Source organism: Python bivittatus, unplaced genomic scaffold (assembly GCF_059951505.1).
Source record: "Python bivittatus isolate LINGU-HERP-01145 unplaced genomic scaffold, Pbiv_v1 ctg000700_np1212, whole genome shotgun sequence".
Classification (NCBI taxonomy): Eukaryota; Metazoa; Chordata; class Lepidosauria; order Squamata; family Pythonidae; genus Python; species Python bivittatus.
Genome location: NW_028277098.1, coordinates 6,790,222 through 6,809,724, shown reverse-complemented (window position 1 = coordinate 6,809,724; position 19,503 = coordinate 6,790,222). Strand labels below are relative to the sequence as shown.

Here is a 19,503-nt window from a genome sequence, read left to right as displayed (position 1 = left end):
GCACTCCTGGCAATCAGGTGGAGCAGCTGTGCTCTTAAGAGCATATTTTCAGTTTATAATGCTTCCATTTTCAATCAAGGCACTGAAATTGGCACATTCTAAGATTTTTCTGGCTTGGAAACAATTTGTCCTAAGCAAGGTAGGCAGACCCAAAACATAATAATAACTCTCAAAGTCTTTATTGCCATGTTGTAAAACTTTTCATAGCAGATAGTGATAAGGCAAATATATTGAGAGAGCAATTAAGGCTTGGTGAGTTAGAAGAGTTTTTACTTGCCTTGTATTTGACTGGTTTGCAGTCGGCCAGCAGGAGTCATTTAGAGGCCGAGGCTGGAAGCAATCCAAAGGTCTAAAACAAGAGAGATCCTCACATATCTCCATGAGTCAAGGTGGTAGTCTGAATGCAGGGCAATGAGTAGGAGGGACCTGAAGCAGGATGTCACAATCTGAAGCTTGAGAGTTGTTTCCAATAAAGGGGAAAGAGCCTGGAATATACTCTTATGTACCCCAGTTATTGGTGTGGCTTAATTAGTGAACTGCCACCATCTCCTCTGGAGAAGAGAAGTCACCACTTTTATTCTGTCTTTTGTAATGGCTGGCATGTTCTATCAGAATTCAGGGTGGGGGTCCATTAGCCCCCACCTGCTCAGGTGATCTTTGGGAGCTGCCTTAGCTGTTTGACTGCCTGCCAGGTCCCCAGGCTGACAACACATCTGGTCTGCTTCTTCAGCCTCATACTCAGATTCAGAGAGTACAATATCTGGTGCTAAAGCTACTGACTTATGAGCTCTATACTGCAGGAACTCCATGTTCTTGTCCTCTGATTGTCTTTTTTTTCCCCAAGCTCCCTGAAACCAGTGCTACCAAGAGGCCACCCACTACAGGTGGCTGAGACAATATAGGGCAGTCTGAGGGAAAATATGGCAATCGGCAGCAAGGGAGGGACTTTGTTTGATTCTGTTGGACAAAACTAAAATGATTTCCCTGCTCCTCTTTCAGGGGAAATGTGAGCTGATCTGAGAAATTAGCTCCTCCCCAAATATCGTCTTGTGTATCCTGAGGATAACATGTTGAGCAAACAGAAGAGCACACTAGAGTACCAACAGAGGCCAGTCTTCTGGCTCAGCCCCAGACATTGGAGAGGTCCTCTGATATACCTCTGGACAGCAAATGCTGCCTGTTTGCTTGGTGGCCAGGGCAGAGCTGAATCTTGCAGTGGACGGTAAGAAGAAAGGGGAAAAAAAGAAAAACAGAAGCAGAGAAAATTGGCTGAGAACCCTAGGTGGAGCAAGTGTGTACTCTGGAGCAAGGCAAGGCCAAAACTCTGAAAGGAAACGTTTCTTCCAACTGGAAGCATTGTCAAACCCTTTTCCAGCTCTGCCTCTGGAGTGATTAGGAAGGAGATACTCACTGGAAGATGCCCTTATTCCCTTCTAGGAAAACGGTGGAGTAAACAAACAAAAATAAGTATCTTGGCATTTATTTACAAAGAATTAAATAAATGCATTTTTAAAATGTTAACAGCTAAAATTTCAGAAGATATTTAAAACCAGCATTTTATTTACTTATTATTTTGATTTATATAGCTTCCCATCTCAAATACATAGCTCTGAGCAGCTTACAACAATTAAAAGCAATATAAAAAAACCCAGAATACAATAAAAAGTATATAAAACCATATAAGTATATAACACAATCCACAGTTGAGGAATAAAATCAGTCAACACTCAACATAATCACTACACAGGCTCTCCTGCACACCCAGATTCCCAAGCCCACTGCAAAGCCACATCTTTAAGGCCTTGCAAAAGGCCAGGAGGATCAGGACCAATCTGATCTTCAGGGGATGACTATCAGGCCCAGCCCAAGAACAATGGAACAGAACAGTCCAGTCCAGTCCTTTTAGTAGCTTACACCTCAGAAACAGAATCTTGCCAAACTAAATCTATAATACAACAACTAGTGGATATACGCTGGGAGATTCTAGGGAGTGGCTATCCTGAACCTCTTTCGCTTCCCATGCTCCTGTTACAGACTCAACTGCATCATGCCTCCTCCTCTCTCCTGGAATGCATCCCTTCCTTCTTGACAGCCTTGATCTACCACATCATTCTCCTCCTCGTACATACATTCCATCACAATGATATTCCAAAGGGCAGCTGCCACAACAGAAAAGGTTTTCTTCCTGGGCCCCACCAGATAGTATGTATGTATGTATGTACGTACGTATGTACATATCTATCTATCCATCCATCCATCCATCCATCCATCCATCCATCCATCCATCCATCCATCCATCCATCCATCCATCCATCCATCATATTTGTATAGCCGCCCATCTCACACAAGGTGACTCTGGGTGGCATACAACAATTAAAAAATAAATATATAAAAACAATTACACATAAAAAACTGTAAGAACACACAAAATAGGAGGGGTTAAAATAAATAAAATTTCCTATTCCCTAATATTATATTATTATAATATATTATAATAATATTATATATAATATTATAATAGTATTCCCTAATAGCTGGGACCCAGAGCATGCCTCTCCTGCTGGACCTAATGTGATGGGTAGATGTGACTGGGGAGGGGTATTCGTTCAAGTAACCCAACCCCATGTCATGAAGGGTTTTATAGGTCATCACTACCAACCTGAAGTGAACCTGGAAGCACACTGGTACCCAATGCCACTCACAGAGCAGAGATGGAATGTGTGCTGATAGAGGAGTGCATAAAACTGCCTGCACAGCCACATTCTGCACCAGCTGAAGCTTCCAGATGCTCTTCAAGGGCAGCCTCATGTAGATCACATTGCAGTAGTCCATTCGGGAGGTGACCAAGGCATGAGTGATTGAGCAGTCTCTCGGTCCAGGAATGGGTGCAACTGGCACACAACACAAAGTTGCACAAAGGCCTTCCTGTAACCAATGCTGTTTCACTCCCATACTCAAGCCTGAAAATAGACCGAAAGCACCCAGGATTCTATGAAGCTATGGGGCAACCACCTTCTCAACAACCTTCCCTAAAAAGATAAAGTTGGAGACTAGATGAAAGTTGTCCAGTATAGTTGGGTCTACCAATGGCTACTTGAGGAGAAGGTGAACTACCAACTCTTTAAGGGATGGTGGGACGACCCCCTCTCTCAAGGAAGAATGCACTACCGCCAAAACCCAACCCATGTTACCTCCCAGGAGGCCTTAGCCAGCCAGGAGGCATGGATCTAGTACACAGGTAGTCAAACTCAGTCGTGAAAACCCTTTCCATTTCATCAGGCCCAATGGGGTCAAACTCCTCTCAAATAAATAAGAAAGACTGTACCCTAATCACCTCCATAGGCCCTACCTCATGGTTGGCGCCAACTGGGAGCAGATTTGAGCAATCTTGTCTGACAGATGCCCAGCACATTTCTCTGAACAGCCTCTCAGGTAAACCTCCAAGCCCAATCTACCCAAGAGAGCCTGGGTCACCTTAAGCAAAGCTACTGGATGGCTATCCATGGACAAAATAAGGGTAGAGAAATACTGATATTTTGCCGCCCTTACCACTACAAGGTAAGCCTTAATAGCAGCTCTAACTCATGCTTGAGAGTTTGCTCTGCATCCTCCTCCAGCAGTGCTCTAGATGTCTCTTCAATTGTTAACAGTATATTAAGTCATCTCTCTCTTGGTACTTCTGGTAGAACAACGGCAAGCTAACAGCAGAGATGACAATGAGGATCTAGCTGACAGCTGGATTTACACCTGAGCAAACAGCACTTCCCTGGACAAAGCGCCCATCTATGCTCCGGAAAGTTGCTTCTTGAGAGAAGGCTGGCAGGATCTGAAGGGATGTTTCTAGCACCTCTCAAGTAGAGCGCAAGAAGCCGTGGGAAAGAATAAGCTCCAAAACTCACTTGGAGACTCTTAATGGACATTAGGCTTGCCTAGTCTACTTCAGAAGCACCTTTCTTTGTTATGCAAAAAAAAATCTATTGACAAAAGAGACCTTCAATTCAACAGAGAGGCTAATCCCAGCCCAGTGAGTGGATCTTTAACCCATGGAAAAATAAAAGTTAAGAGCTAAAAATAGTATAGAAAGAAAGAAAAGCAAAAAGCTGTCTGAGAGTTTGGACTAAGAAAGTTAAAAACAGACTAAGTTACCAGCTGAATTTGAGACTTTTGCTAATTAAGTAAAAGGAGCCAAAGTAAACAAACAAACAAACAAACAAACCTTCGTGGGAAAAAGGGTTGTTTTGGATTGCTGAGAGAGGAGGATTGGCTGGCTTTGATAAACAAAGAGACACAGTTGATAAAGAAATGAAACAGGAAGTTACAACATTTTTTGGAATACCATAAAGATATAATATTAGAGAAGTATAAAATTGCCGATTGTCTTTTTTCCCCTGCTTTTTATTCTTTCTCCTTTCTACTACTTGGATTACAAATTTTTAAATTTAAAACAACGGCAATTACAAGGAAAGCAGCAAAAACTACAGAATGGCTACATGAAGGAGGGGAACTTTGACAGAACATCAGCAGATGGAAAAAGGAATTAATCAAGAGACCTTACAAAACATGTTGGAGGAATTGGGAAAGCTTGTTATATCTGTTAAAGGGGTAGAAGAAACCCTTTTATCTCTGAACAAAAGGCAAGAGATTTTTACGGAAAATTTAAAGAGGATCTGGAAAAACTACAACTACAAGGAGAGGAGATGAGACAACAGAAAGATCAAGAGGGACAATCACAACAAGAAGAATTAGATGCCACAGGACTAGACTTGTCAAAATCAGGAATGATATGGGTTTATGGTGCCTAACATGGAATATAAATGGAGCTAACACTCTTCAGAAAGAAAAAAGGTCTTCCATTATTTGAAAAAATTAAAACAAGATATGATTGGCTTACAAAAAACATATAAGAAAGAAGGACAAAAAGTATTTGATTTATAGACATTTGGGACAAGAATTTGTATCTGCAGGGACAAATAAACAAAATGGAGTTGTCCTGTATATAAATCCACAGTTGCAACCAAAGCTAATATTAAATGACAAACATGTGAGATATATAGCTGTAGGTATCAAATGGAATAAAATGAAAATTTTGCTAATAGAATTACATGCACCAAATGACAGCAGAGCTATGTTTTCTAAAAGACTGATGGAAAAATGAATGGACTTAACATACGCAAACTGGTGTTTCTTAGGAGACTGGAATGGAGTGGTTTGTCCACAGAAAGATTAAACTTCTGTAAAAGAAATTAAACTAACAAAAGGCAAATGTCCAAGAATATTTTTTGAAATGATGGAGAATTTTGAACTTATTGATATATGAGACATATAACCGCAAATTCCAGAGAATATACATATTTTTCTGAAAGACACAGTTCTTTTTCAAGAATAGATATGTTATGGATCTCAAAGAAGCTATCTACATATATTAGCAAAACGGAGATATTACCAAAAATATCTTCTCAGATCATCATCCAGTGACTATGATATGCTAAAAAAATCAAAAGCATATAGATGGAGATTAAATGAAACTATATTACAGAAAGAATCAATCATTGAGGACTGTAAAAAAGAATTGAAGGAATTCTTCAAAAACAATCTAAATAAAGAAACAGAAATAAGAACAGTTAGGATGCAAGTAAAGCATTTATGAGAGGTCAATTTATATTACAGAATTCCAAATTGAAAAAACAGGGGAAAAGATGCGAAAGAATTTAGCGGAGATACAGACCAAAAAAGATTAATTAAAATGCTTACCAGGAAGAAAAGGCATTTTGTAACAAATTAAGCTTCTACAAAGCCAGTTTTCTATGCTAATGGCTAAAAAAATGGAAATAAACATGAATTCTGCAAAACAAAAGAATTTTTAGTCAGCAAATAAACCAGGGGAATGGTTGGCATATGTGTTGGGGAAAGAAAGTGGAAAAAAATGATTTTGAAACTGCAAAAAGGGAATGCCATGGTAACACATAAGTATGCAAAGAATTTTTTAAAATTATACAAAATTATATAAAAGTAGACAGATTTCAGATGAGAAGGTAGATTAATTCTTAAAGAAATCCTAGCTTCCAAAAATAACAGAGAAACAAAATAAAAAAGATGAATGGACCTATAACAATATGGGAAGTCTGTGAAGAATAATAATAATAAAAAAACCTAAAATGGGGAAAGCACCAGGATCAGATGGGTTACTGGCATCCTACTATAAATGTTTTGAAGATGAATTGGCTGGTTTGCTTCTGGGTCTAATTCAAGGTGTTGGTTATGACCTTTAAAGGCCTTCATAGCATGGGCCTAGGTTACTTGAGGAACTGTCTTCTCCACATTACATCGACCTATCCCACCTGGTCTGGCAGGAAGGGTATGTTATGGACCCCATCGCCTAGAGAGCTCTGGAGGAAAGCCTTTTCTGCTGTGGCTCCCGCCCTCTGGAACATCTTGCCTCCTGAGGTGAGATTGGCCCCCACTCTCCTGGCCTTCTGAAAGGTCCTCAAGACCTGGCTCTGACAACTTGCCTGGGGACAAGGCAAGGGGTTCGCAGCACTGGAGGTGGTTAGTAGCTTGAGGATGCTCTCTCTGCCTTTTTAGTTTGCACTGTAGTTTTAACTTTTAGTTTTAATGTTAACCTTTTGTAGTTTTTAACTTGTATACTGTTTTCTAAGATTTTATAGTTTTTTACTTGTAATGTTGCCTAGAGTGAGAGGGGCGGCATATATAAATTTGAAAAGTAAATAAATCAATAAACTACAACCCTTACAAAGGGTGATGAACTCTATTCTAGAAAAAGGATTGATACCAGAAAGTTGGAAACAGCAAATATTGCTTTAATACATTAGGAAGGACAGGATCCTACATTACCAAAAAATTACAGACCAATTTCTTTGTTGAATAAGGACTATAAAATATTTACTACCATCTTGGCAAAAAGACTGAAATGTGTCTCAAAGATCAATGTGGCTTTTTGCCTAAAAGACAATTGAGAGATAACATAAGGAACATTATAAATATTACAGAATATTTAGAATAACATAATGAAAAACAAGCTGAATTGATATTGCTTAATGTGGAGAAAGCCTTTGATAATCTGAACTGGATTTTTTTGCTTAAAAATCTGGAAATATATAGATTTTGGAATTAAATTACTAAATGGTAAAATTGATATATACATCACAAACAGCACAAATTATACCAAATGGTAAACTCACTGAAAAAGGCATGAGGCAAGGTTCCCCACTTTCACCTTTATTGTTCATTCTGGCTTTGGAGGTACTTAATAGAGATATAAAACAAGATGAAAGAATAATTGGGGTGAAGTTGAAAAAAGAAGTATATAAATTAAGAGCATTTGCAGAAGATCGGGTTTTAATAGTTCAAAATCCTCTCCAAGGAATTGATATATTAATTAAGAAACTTAATGACTTTGGAGAGTTAGCTGGATTTAAAATTAATAAAGAGAAAACTAAACTATTAACAAAAATTTTGAGTACAGAAGATCAAAAATCACGAGAACTAGTTTTCAGTTTGAAACAAAGGTTAAATATTTGGGTATTATTATGTCAAATATAAATTGGATGTTATTTCAGGATTATGTAAAGGTATGGAATGAAGTTAAGAAAGATTTCTTAAGATGGGAAAAACTGCAATTGTCATTGTTTGGTAGAATTTCTGTCATAAAAATTAATGTATTGCCTAGAATGATGTTTTTACTTCAAACAATACCAGCTTTGAAAAATGATGTACCATTTAAACAACGGCAAAAAGATATATCTAAATTTGTGTGGCAAGGGAAGAAACCAAGGGTTAAATATAAAATACTGCAGAATGCAAAAGACAGAGGAGGACTAGGTCTACCTGACTTTAAATTGTATTTCGTAGCCTGCTGTTTAGTTTGAATGAAAGGGTGGGTGTTACTAAGAAACAGAAGAATGCTAGAATTGGAGGAACATAACTTGAGGTTTGGTTGGCATGCATTTTTATGGCACAATAAAGTTAAAGTTAACATGGATTTTAAAATTCATTATGTGAGAAGTGCCACACTAAGAATATGGAACAAATACAAACCCAGGCCGTGTCTGAAAATACCTTTACTGTATTAGTATTAGCATAGGAAGCATTTTACAGAAGAGAAACAGCAGACAGAGAGAAATGGCTAACATATCAGGACTTATTAATAAGGAAGATGGAGAACTTAAAATTAAGTCAAGGGAACAACTGACTACAGAGGGGCATAGTTTTCAATGGTTCTCATATGCACAATTAAAATAAAGATTTAATATAGACAAGAGGGTAATTGGAATTGAAAAACTTAAAACAGAAGTTGAAAATGAGTTATGTACAAATGATGTTATTTGTACATGTAACTGAAAAACTGTATAAACTTCTGTTAAGATTTGAAACTGAAGAGGAACAAGTTAAAGAGCATATGATAAAATGAGCTACCAAATAAATTGGTAAATTTATTTATTTTATTGCCAAATAAAATTTTGGCTACAATATACAGATGAATACATGGGAGAGAATGTGGATAAATGGGATAAAATTTACATTTTGCTACAATAGTTATAATAGTTATAATAGTTGGTACATGATGTGAAAGAAATGATCAAAATGCATAAAGGTATGTCAAGTCAATACTGAAAATGTAAAAACCATGAAGGAACATTTTACAATACATGGTGGACTTGTGAAAATGCTATGAAATTTTGGATACAAATGCATACAACAATACAAAGAATTTTAAAGATCAGTTTGCAAAAAAAAAAATCCCAGAAGTTTTTTTTCATTGAGATTTATGGATATTGAATTAGAGAAGACTCATGGAAGATTAAGTTTGTATATGGTAACAGCAGCAAGATTATTATATGCACAAAGATGGAAGAATGTTGAAATTCCCACAACGGAGGAATGGATCATAAAAACTAGCAGAAATGGCAAAACTGACTTGTTTTGTCAGGGAGAAAACAAGAAGTGCTTTTTAAAAAGACTGGAAACCTTTTATTGACTATTTGCTAAATGAAGAAAAAAACCAAAATGATGATTTATGGATTTAATGATTGAAACAGATGAGATTATTTATAAGGGATTGAAGAGATTTCTGGAAGAGTTCAGAGGGAGGAGAGACATTAGGTTTGTTAATGTCTGTTGAAGAGAAAGTTGGAAGTCATATTTCATAACTTTAGTTTTCTTACTTCTTTATTTTTCTTGCACTTTTTTTTTCTTTTTCTTTAGATTTGCTTTTTATTTTATGTAAAATCTTCAATAAATATAAACTAAGTCATCTCTCTCTCTCTTTGATCAGCTTTTTTTTTTTTTTTTTTAAGCAACTGTGCTACTCAGATTGCTTTCTCCTACAAAATTAGTCTCAGTTTTAATGACTGATTTCTTCAGGCCTATTTTATAAATGCCTAGCAATGTGAACTGAATTTTACAATATGTCACTGCCAGGAAAAATAAACAAAGCATGTTTTGATGTATAGACAAAAACTTAGAACAGAGAGACACACAGAGCATTTATATGGGGAAAAATGACAAAAGGCTTACTCCTGAAACATCTAAAACCACAAAATCAAGAAACAAAAAATCAGAGGAACAGAAAAAAGGAATTAAGAAAAGCAATTTCATTAAGGAGAACAAAAACAGCCCTGACAGCTCCTGAGTGCTACCACTGAGGTGTAACAGCAAAAATCTGAGGAAATCTGGCCCAAGCTGTACTCTAATGTGCACACTAGCCGAGACGGTGGAATTCCTGCCAAAAAAGTTAGCTCTATAAAACAGGAACAGACAAACTTATCATGGCCAAGGATTATATTTAATGGGGGTAGAGAGCACACCAAGGGCTGCAGTAGATGGGTTAACGATGCAGGGTAGAAAGGGTGATGATGGTGATAGAATGGAAAGGATGATGAGCACCTGCTGGCAACTCTGTTTTTTCCCAGGGTCCCATGATTCCCTCTACAGCTGGAATAGATTCATGAGAAAAAAGGACTGATTTGATTTCAAGAATTTCTGACTGGTGCTATGAGCATACCTGCATGTACTGTACCCCAAAGCACTTTGTTCTAAATTAATATGATGTGCTGCATAGCCCTAATGAAAAATGTAATGCTACTGAAAACCTTATAAAAGAAAACTTCTGGATATGCATACAGGAAATTATCTCAGGTAGTCTCTGTTCTTGTTCTTCACACACATATGTCAGCAATAGTAGCATCCATAATGATTTTCAACATAGAACTTTTTAACTGCAAGAACTTAAGATACCCTACCATGTATCGCGACAGGAATTCTGCTTCCCAAACAAAACTTTCAAGTTTTCCCATCGGTAATTTGCTGATTTCAGATCAGAAATGCTCCATTTAAGAATGTTAAGCAACTGCAAGCTCATTTGTGGAAAGGCCTTAATACATACCTTTCCTGCTAATTTTCCTGGTAGTACCAATAGATGGCTTTTTTTCCATGACAGAATCCAATGCGGCCGTGCTAACAGGAGCTACTTCCAATTTGTTCTCGATGTGTTGCAACTAGATAGATTAAAAGGAAAGGAAAGATATCAACATTTTAAATCTATTACACCTCCACTTAAAAAACAAAAATAGAAGAAAAGAATGGCTTCCAAAAATTGGATGAAACGTTTCCTAACCTAAGTAAAATGAAGTCAGATTTTAATTCCAGCTTTGCGCAATCAAGAATAGTTTCACACAATACAGTGGAACCTCGGTTTACGAACTTAATTCGTTCCGTGACTCTGGTCGCTACCCGAATTGGTCGCAACCCGAAGCAAATTTTCCCATAAGGTTCAATGTAATTACCGTTAATCCATTCTGGCGTGGAGGACAGAGAGGCGGCTATCGCTTGGAGGAAGAGTCCCCCTCCCTATGACCATGTGTCAGGGGCGGAAAATGGCCGCGGACCACGTGTTAGGGGCGGAAAAATGGCCGCGGACGTGTCAGGGGCGGAAAAATGACCGTGGACCACGTGTTAGGGGCAGAAAAATGGCCGCGGATCACGTGTCGGGGGGAAAAATGGCCGCGGACCACGTGTCAGGGGCAGAAAAATGGCCGCGGATCACGTGTCGGGGCGGAAAAATGGCCATGAACCATGTCACGGGAGGGAAAATGGCCGCATATCCTGTTCGTACGCCGAGGCGGAGTTCGCAAACCGAAGCAAAATTTTGCGGCTGGAGCTGGTCGTAACCCGAAAAGTTCGTTAACAGAAGCGTTCGTAACCCGAGGTTCCACTGTACTCCATTCAACATTAATCCAAAGTTTTTATTATAGGACACAATTTAGATTACATTTTTCAATCCGGAAAAAAAGAATCCTGGCAAATAAATAACAGGCCAGGTATATCAAATTCATCATATTGGAGAACTTTGTGCAAATTCCTTAATAGTAAACTTTTTTTGTAAAAGCAAACTGTATATAAGAAATTGAGAAGAACTGCTTTAGATCAAATGCATTTTCAGAGATCTAAAATTAAAATCTGGGTGACTGACAAAAACAAGGAAGGAGGAAAAAGGAAAACACCTCACCAACCACACACACACAAGGAGAATATTTGTTGGAAGCAAGACAGTAGCTTACTGATTTTGGGAATCCTAGGATGCTAAGAAAAAGGTCAGTGTCCAGGTAGGACAAACTGATGGGAGGCTGCACTCCTAAGTGCATTTTAAGAGGGTAGTGATTTTGTTTTACTGAAAAAGCATCTTAATCTTTTACTGTTCTGTAACATTTCCAAGATAAGCATAACAGTTATTAATTTTCATTTTTAAATATATAGTGTCCTGTACAGCTTCTTTTCAGTTTCACTTAATTCAATGCTAAAATACTACTTACTGCTGCCTTTGTTTGTGAAAAAGCATCCCATGCTGTTGTTAAATCTGCACAAAGAATTGAAAAAGCATTCATTACATTAATTCAAGGATCACCTTCATTATAAACATACTGCAAGGTTTAATAACAGTTTTAAATACTTAATCTATTTACAATATTTTTTTCTCTGAATATATGCTTATCTGACTGTGGCTGGATTTATACATCATAATAAACCATAATGTAAGTTTGTCTAGTTTGGGGTTACTGTGTTGTATGAAGCCAGACCAGGGCAGAACAAAATGGTTCATACACAAAATGATTTGTGTATGGAACAGATGGTTTCAGGTGGTTCATACCAAAACATGTTTCAGAAGCTTTGATCCAGATACAAAACAAAATATGGTTGTTCCAAGCAGAAGTGTTTCGGGGATGGGGAGAGTAAGTGCAGGAAAAATCCAAGGTTGAGTAGGAAAAGTGGATGGGTTAGCCCTTCCCATAGCAATTGTGATATTAGGGAGGGGCCTGCATGCTCCCTGCGTGGGCCACAGAGGGCTCTTCCCTGTTTGCTTTTGTGAGGAAAATATACCTTTGGGTGAAAGAAGCAAGTTTTTGGGTGAAAGAAGCACGTTTTTAGAGGCTCCAGATGAATGGGATCGCCTTAATAAAATTGAAACATAAAGGAATGTGCAACACCTTTGAAGCTGGTGTGAACAAAGCTGATTGTAAACTCCTTATCACAAACATCCCCATAACAATTTAAGGGAGGATGCCTTCATCCTGGCATTTGGCATCTTGAACTGATTAGTTTTTTCTTTTCTTCTTCCTAGTAGATAGCAGTTGTCCTTGTAGATAGCAGATACTAACTCTTGGTGGGGTCCCCCTCCAGTACATACTGTCTAATACACATTGCAGTGAAGCTTTCATTAACAAATTTGCAAGTGGAAACCAGGATGTTTGCTAGCAGAAGCTAAGGAATAAGGAAAATAGATGGCAACATCCTGATCATTCTTCCCAATGGATAGCTGTTTCTGTTCTGTTTAGTTCCAGGACATGCTGTTAAAGTTTAGAAAGTCAGATAAAATTCTTTCCACAAAGTTAGGTAAAAATTAAATAAACCCATACCTCTGATAGAATCCCTGTTTTGGGAGAACTTTGGATTTTGTATGGGAACCTCATTTGTTTTGTTGCTCCACATTCTGTTGCTTCACCTATAACATAAAGATGAACGTTCACTGAAATGTCAAACAGAAGTACAAGCACATATCCTGTAAGTTAACAGTATTATTTTGACCTTTATGAGCAGAGAAAGATAAATTTGAACCTGAAAAATACTTTAATTCAAGTCAAATACCACATATTATTCAGACCATAAGTTGTACACACTAACCAAGTTATGTTTAGTGTTCAATTTTCACCTTGCATCCAAAATTGTGCTACTTATGCGAAGGCTTGGCTGCAATAATCCTGTCATTAACAGCCTTTTAAAAATAATTTTATTACATTTCTAAAATGTTACAGTAGGCATTTCTTAAACTACTTTATATATTAATATATATTATAAACTAGTAAATAGTGTAAATTAGTAAACTGTGTAATATATAAAAGAGTATATATAGAAAAATACTACCCTATTTCATAATGTACATATATGATGTATATATATTACAACCATGTAATATATAAAAGAGTATATAAAGAAACATTTTACCTATTTCATAATGAACTATATGCTTAAAAAGGGGGGGGGGACAAAGCCCCTGCACTAACTTTCATAAAACAAAACAAGAAAAACAAACAAACAAAAACAAAAAGCCCATAAACTGAAACCTGGGTGGATATGGAAATGTGCCCATCTGAGCTCCAGATATGGCATCAGCCACAAACCCAGGGAAGGGCTATGGAGCGGCTACTGCCATTCAGCAGATATTTGTGCCTTTCAGAAGTGCGGTTCCACAGATTACTGTATGTGAAGTTGGGCTCTGAGGAGCAGATGGGACTGTTTAAAAGGACCTGGTCCCTCTTAGGAAGGGAAGCATCAAAAGAACATCTGAAGGGCTGCTATGAGATTGTTCAAGGCATCTGAGGGATGCCTCAGACCCATTCTGAGCTGGATTCTGGCTCTGCAGGTCCTGCTGAGCTGACTGAGGTATAGCCTGGCTTCATTATTTGAAAGGAGTTTGAGCCAGTTAGTCTCGAGGAAGTAGGCAGGTTCCTCAGGGCAGTGAGCACAGCCACCTATTTATCAGATCCATATTATCCAACTGGTTAAAGCTTTCCAGGAGATTACATGTGATTAGGTCCAAGTAATGGTGAATTCATCTTTAAGTAAGGGGATGATTCTACCTACCTTTAAGGAGGTACAGACAGTCCTCTACTTACAAGCAGGTTACATTCCAAGAGGCTGTTCATAAATCCATTTTGTTTGTTAAGTCCAACCAAGTATAAAACACTCAGCCTCCCAATGCACAACGGTGCCGCCAAGTGTACCTATAAGGCGGACCATAAACTAACCCTTTCCTGCCTTCTGAGACCTTCTAGGTTGGAGTTGCGGACAGCTTTGTTCATATTGGCAGAAGTTGGTAATTTGAAAGTTTGTAAGTAGAGGACTGATTGTAATGGTCAAGAATCCTCTACTCACAAAAGCTTTACTGGATCCAACAGTGTTGGATAATTTTTGACCAGTTTATAATTTTTCCTTTGAGAGGAAAGTGGCTGAGAAGATGGTTGGACTACATCTTCAGAAGGCCATGGAGGAAGTAGATTATCTGGACCCTTTCCAAAGAGGTTTCAGGCCTGGATATAGCGCTGAGAATGGCATTGTGTTTTGGGTGATCAATTCCGTTAGGAAAGAATCAACATCAAGAGGGTAAACCCAGCCACTCTAATCACTTAGTCTTAGCACAATATTTGCTGACAAAATCACCCAGATTTCCTTAAGTCCTGACTATGTGGGCAAGGTCCAAAATTATGCCTGAGGCATCATCTTGCCCAGTTATCTGGGATTCCTTTCAACTTGTGACCTCCCACAAAGCGGACAGGGTGTTCTCTAAGGTGTCCTCCTTGCCCCTCTTGGCTCCTTCAAGCAGCTTGGGAGGAGGTAATTTCCTTGATCAGGGAGACTGTTAATGCCTCATTGTGAGAGGAGATGCTACCATCAGCCTTGAAGGAAGCTGTGGTGTGCCCCCTTCTTAAGATACTCTCCCTAGATCTGGAGGCATTTGCGGGGAAGATTATTGAGACAGTGCTGGGGAATCAACTATGGAGCACCCTAGAGGAAATGGATTATCTGCACCCACTACAGTCTAGTTTCAGACATAGACATGGAACAAAGACAGCATCGATTGCATTAATGGATGAGCTCCAGCTGGTGCACCAGTTTTGATCCTACCTGGAACAAGAAGATCTTGCTATGGTGACTCACGCCCTCATAATCATCCACTTAGACTATTACAATGCACTCTATATGAGGCTGCCTTTGAAGATCACTCAGAAGCTGCAGCTGGTTCAGAGGGAAGTGGCCCATGCACTTACTGGCATCTGCCAGTACGAATATATTATACTAGTGCTGTGGGCCCTGTACTGATTGCCAATAGACAAAGTGCTGATGCTAACATTTAAGGCCCTACATGGCTTGGCCCCTAGTTATCCGCACAACCTCATTTTCTCATTGAAATTGGCCCAGCCAATTTGATTTATCTGAGAAACAATTATAGTGGTGCCCCACTTTAGGGAAAAGGGGGCAAAGCTTGATGGGGCCACCTTTCAGTGGCTGTGTCAGTTCTTTGGAATGGGTTCCCAGTAAATATCTAAGTGGCTCCCATTCTAATTGCCTTCTAGAAACTGCTGAAAACAGAGCAGGGCAACATTCAATCCCATCTTGATTTAGTTATAGTTTGGTTTATTTAATTTGACATTATTTTGTTTTTCATTAGTATTTGTGTACTTTTTTTACCATATTTTGTTTATTGTATACTATTTCTTATGTATCTTATCGGTATACCACTAAGAATCTTTAGGGATTTGGCAGTCTATAAATGTAAATAATAATAATTGATTGCACTTGTGAATGATCTTTGATAGAATTGGGATGGGTGCAGTGCTTTCATCCCAACACTCCTTGAACCCCATTCCCTTGCTTTGTAGTGTGCTTCACGTTTGACTCTCTCCCCACTCATATTTAACATCTACATGAAACTTCTGAGTGAGGTTATTCATTGGCATGGGGTTAGGTATTATCATTATGCTGATGATACCCAGTTATATGTCAGCTCTAGACTGACCAAGCAATGCTGTCATGGTTCTGCCTCAGTATATGGAGCTTGCAGAAATTTGTATGGGGAGAAACAGACTCAGGCTTATCCCTAGCAAGACTGAGTGGCTGTAGATTCAGGGGCCACCTGGATCCAGAGATCTTCCATCCTTAGTTCTCTATGGGGTTCCACTTCCCCAGACAAAATTGGTGTATAATTTGAGGCTCCTCCCAGATTCTCAAAGAGCAAGTAATAGCTATGGCTAGGAAGGCCCTTGCACAAGTCCATCTACTATGTGAGCTGCACTGGTTGCCAATGGGCTTCTGGATGCAATTCAAGTTGCTAGTGGTAATCTATAAAGCCCTTCATGGGACAGCACACAAATATTTGTGGAACTGCCTGTCTCCAATTATTTCTGCTCATTTTGACATGCTCTGGGTCTCATCAATTAAGCATCTTATGGAACCCAAGAGGCATGCCTTCTCTGTTACTGCACCTGCTTTATGGAATAACATTCTCCAAGAAATTGGGATGGCCTCAACCATGCAGAAATGTAGAAATAACTTGAAGATCTGGTTCTTCCCCCAGGTACAGGGACAGGATGCTATGTGAGACTGTTTTTAACGTTTTGAATATGAGTTCCTCCAGCACGATATGTTTTAATGATTTTTTTTAAGCCTCCTGGCATGTGGATAGCCATACAAGTCACATACAATCTGAAGACAGCCATACAAGTTGCATGGCATATGGACAGCCATACAGTGAAGAACATAAGAAACTATTAAAATAAACTGAACTACACAAATAAAACTAATCTATTTGAAGAAAAAGAAAAATTAATAAAATATTGAAATATTGAAATTATATTATACTTTTCAATTTCACAATTATAATTCAATTTGTACACGATAAATTAAATCTAGACTATATTGAATGACATCTGGTTTTGCTTCTCCTTTAATACAAAGCTTATTCTAAACCTAAAAATTCTCAAATGTTATTAAGCCAATTTTATGGTCTGATATATATATATACACACACAAACACACACACACACGCATGCTTCCAGCAATATGTAATCATGTTTTGCAATAGTTACATCCAAAGTTCTTCATAGATTGTGGGATTCCAAATTTTGAGGATACAATTAAAAAATCACTGATGTCTTTGATCCTCAACTTCCTTCCAGGAACCTGGTGCACCATAGTAATAATAGGAATATTAGATACTTTTTTATGAACTAAACATTTAATTAGTTCAGCAAAAGCTTTTTCACTGGATTTATTTGAAACCTGAAGGAATGCATTTAAATGATTGGCTGTCATCTTTTCTATCCTGGAGATGTTATAAATCTGAAGAACTTTGGGTATGTCCATTCTTCTTAAACTTTATGTAGATTGTCATTAATTTAAAAAACAAGTAACCTTTAGAAAGCATACAGTAATGAAAAATAGGGAAAAAAGATGTATCTAAAGTGAATGGGCAAATTCCCATTTATTTAGGCAAGACATTGTAGGGCCTTCCCTCTCCCACATGGCAACTAATACACATATCCCAAATACCTAAGCAAACAGAAGAATCCATAATGATTTCAATTGTGAGCATGTACACCATGGAAGACCAATAACCACTTTCATTTGGGTAGAGAGAACAAAAACTTTGGCCTTTTTGGAATGTTAGATGTTCTATTATTCTGTAATGTTCTGTTGTTCTGTTTTTGTGGTCTGACTTTTAATAGGTCCTCTCAGGGAATTGATCTAGCTCTATTAACTTGTCTATGGATACGATCACTGATGAAAGCTTACGCCTTGTAATATAATTTGTTAGTTGGAAAAGGTGCTACTCCTGTTTTTTGCCACCGGATACTAACACAGCTCTCCTCCTGCAATGTCTCTAGTCTAAAACTAACTATGCTTTGAAAGGGAAAATCCTACACAGGAAAACCTCTGCCAATCTACTTCACAGCTTTCCAGATCGTGGGTTTGGCTTCTCTCCTCTTTTTGGCAATTTCTACTGTTCATTCTGACATCCAGTTTGCTTTCTTCTGTTTCTTCATCTTTGGCAGCCTCTTTTCGCATTCATCCTTAATGACTTCTTTAAGTTCATTCCATAATTCCTCTGGTTCTCTATCAATGAGGTTCAGGACTTCAAAGCAATTCCTGATTCCTTTTCCTTGAAAATGATAGGTAGATGCTCAAAATCATATTGTGGAAACTGACCAGCTTTATTATTCTTCTTTACCTTAACTTGGAACTTGCACATGAGCAGTTCATAATCTGTTCCACAGTCAGCACCTGGACAGGTCTTTGATGCTATAATTGAGCTTCTCCACCTTCTTTAAGCAATAATATAGTCAATTTGATTTCTATCCACTCCATCTGGTCATGTCCATGTATAGAGGCATTGTTTTGGTTGCTTGAAAACAGTAAAGATGATCTTCTTGATGATTATTATTTTACCTATGCAAGCTCAGTTATTGGATATATGATGCATCTTATGATCAATATAGACCAGAATCTTCTATATTATTGCAAAGCCATCCCATCCTGTGATCTGCCCAAACTTATATTCTCCTTTGTAGCACTTTATGGAAATCTTTTAAAGATGCTGTCTGTAGTACTAAAAGCACAATATGCTTATGTACTCTAACCTTGATTGTTTTTGCATATGATTAAAGTTAAAGTTTTTTTTACAAGTTTTCAATTTTTTTAAATAAAGTAATTTTATTTATTCTTGTCAGATTACCTCTCTCCAAAGGAGTGTGGGAGCTGATTTCCTGAAAATCAGCTCCCACAGTCATGCTACAGATCTGGGAAATGACTATGTTTATTTCATTTTCATTGTTATTTGCCAGTAAGCATATAGGTTGTAGGATCCCTATCTGATGTACATGCCATATGCAACATTACTTGTTACAGTAAAGAGAGTACCAGTCAGTTTTGGCACATTTTGGACCCAGGTGCAACCAAAGTCCAGTTTTACCCCACGTATGCTAACACTATACTATGCTGGCAACCAACGTACTATTGCCCATATTTTCTCAACTCACAAATATATGAACATGCTAAGGGTGCACAGCAGAGAACCCATGCTAAATTAAAACAACACAGAGAAAAAATAATGTAGATGTAGGTTGTTCAGAAAATCCAGCTATGGGCTTTTGAAAGAGTGAACGCTTTTTAAAAAATGAGATGATAAAAAAAGAAAGTTGCCAGGGATAATCATTGTAAGAAAATAAAATCTCTCCAGCGCGTTCAATGAGATTGCTTATTACAGATCAGAAAAGAGTCCAACAGGATGTCAGTATGGTTAATATGCAGAGTCAATGAATCTAAAGATGTGTTCAAATCATACATAACCAATAAATAGTTAAGTGGTAAATACTATATGTCGTCCTGAGTGCCTCATATGCCATCACTGGCTTCTCACACACATAGCTAGAGTGA

General features: G+C 38.0%; 1 protein-coding gene across 4 annotated transcripts in view; it reads right to left on the bottom strand.

The window, feature by feature from the left end:
* CEP350 (centrosomal protein 350) overlaps positions 1–19,503 on the bottom strand; it is a 104,937-nt gene that overhangs the window by 76,608 nt on the left and 8,826 nt on the right. For all 4 annotated transcript variants that reach the window (XM_088128492.1, XM_088128493.1, XM_088128491.1 and 1 more), the window contains exons 2-4: positions 12,930–13,015; positions 11,829–11,872; positions 10,403–10,514 (exon numbers count right to left, since the gene is read on the bottom strand). In XM_088128492.1, the coding sequence (XP_087984618.1) occupies positions 10,403–10,514; positions 11,829–11,872; positions 12,930–13,002 (229 nt within the window). In that variant the 5' untranslated portion in view covers positions 13,003–13,015. The remainder of the gene's footprint in view (positions 1–10,402; positions 10,515–11,828; positions 11,873–12,929; positions 13,016–19,503) is intronic.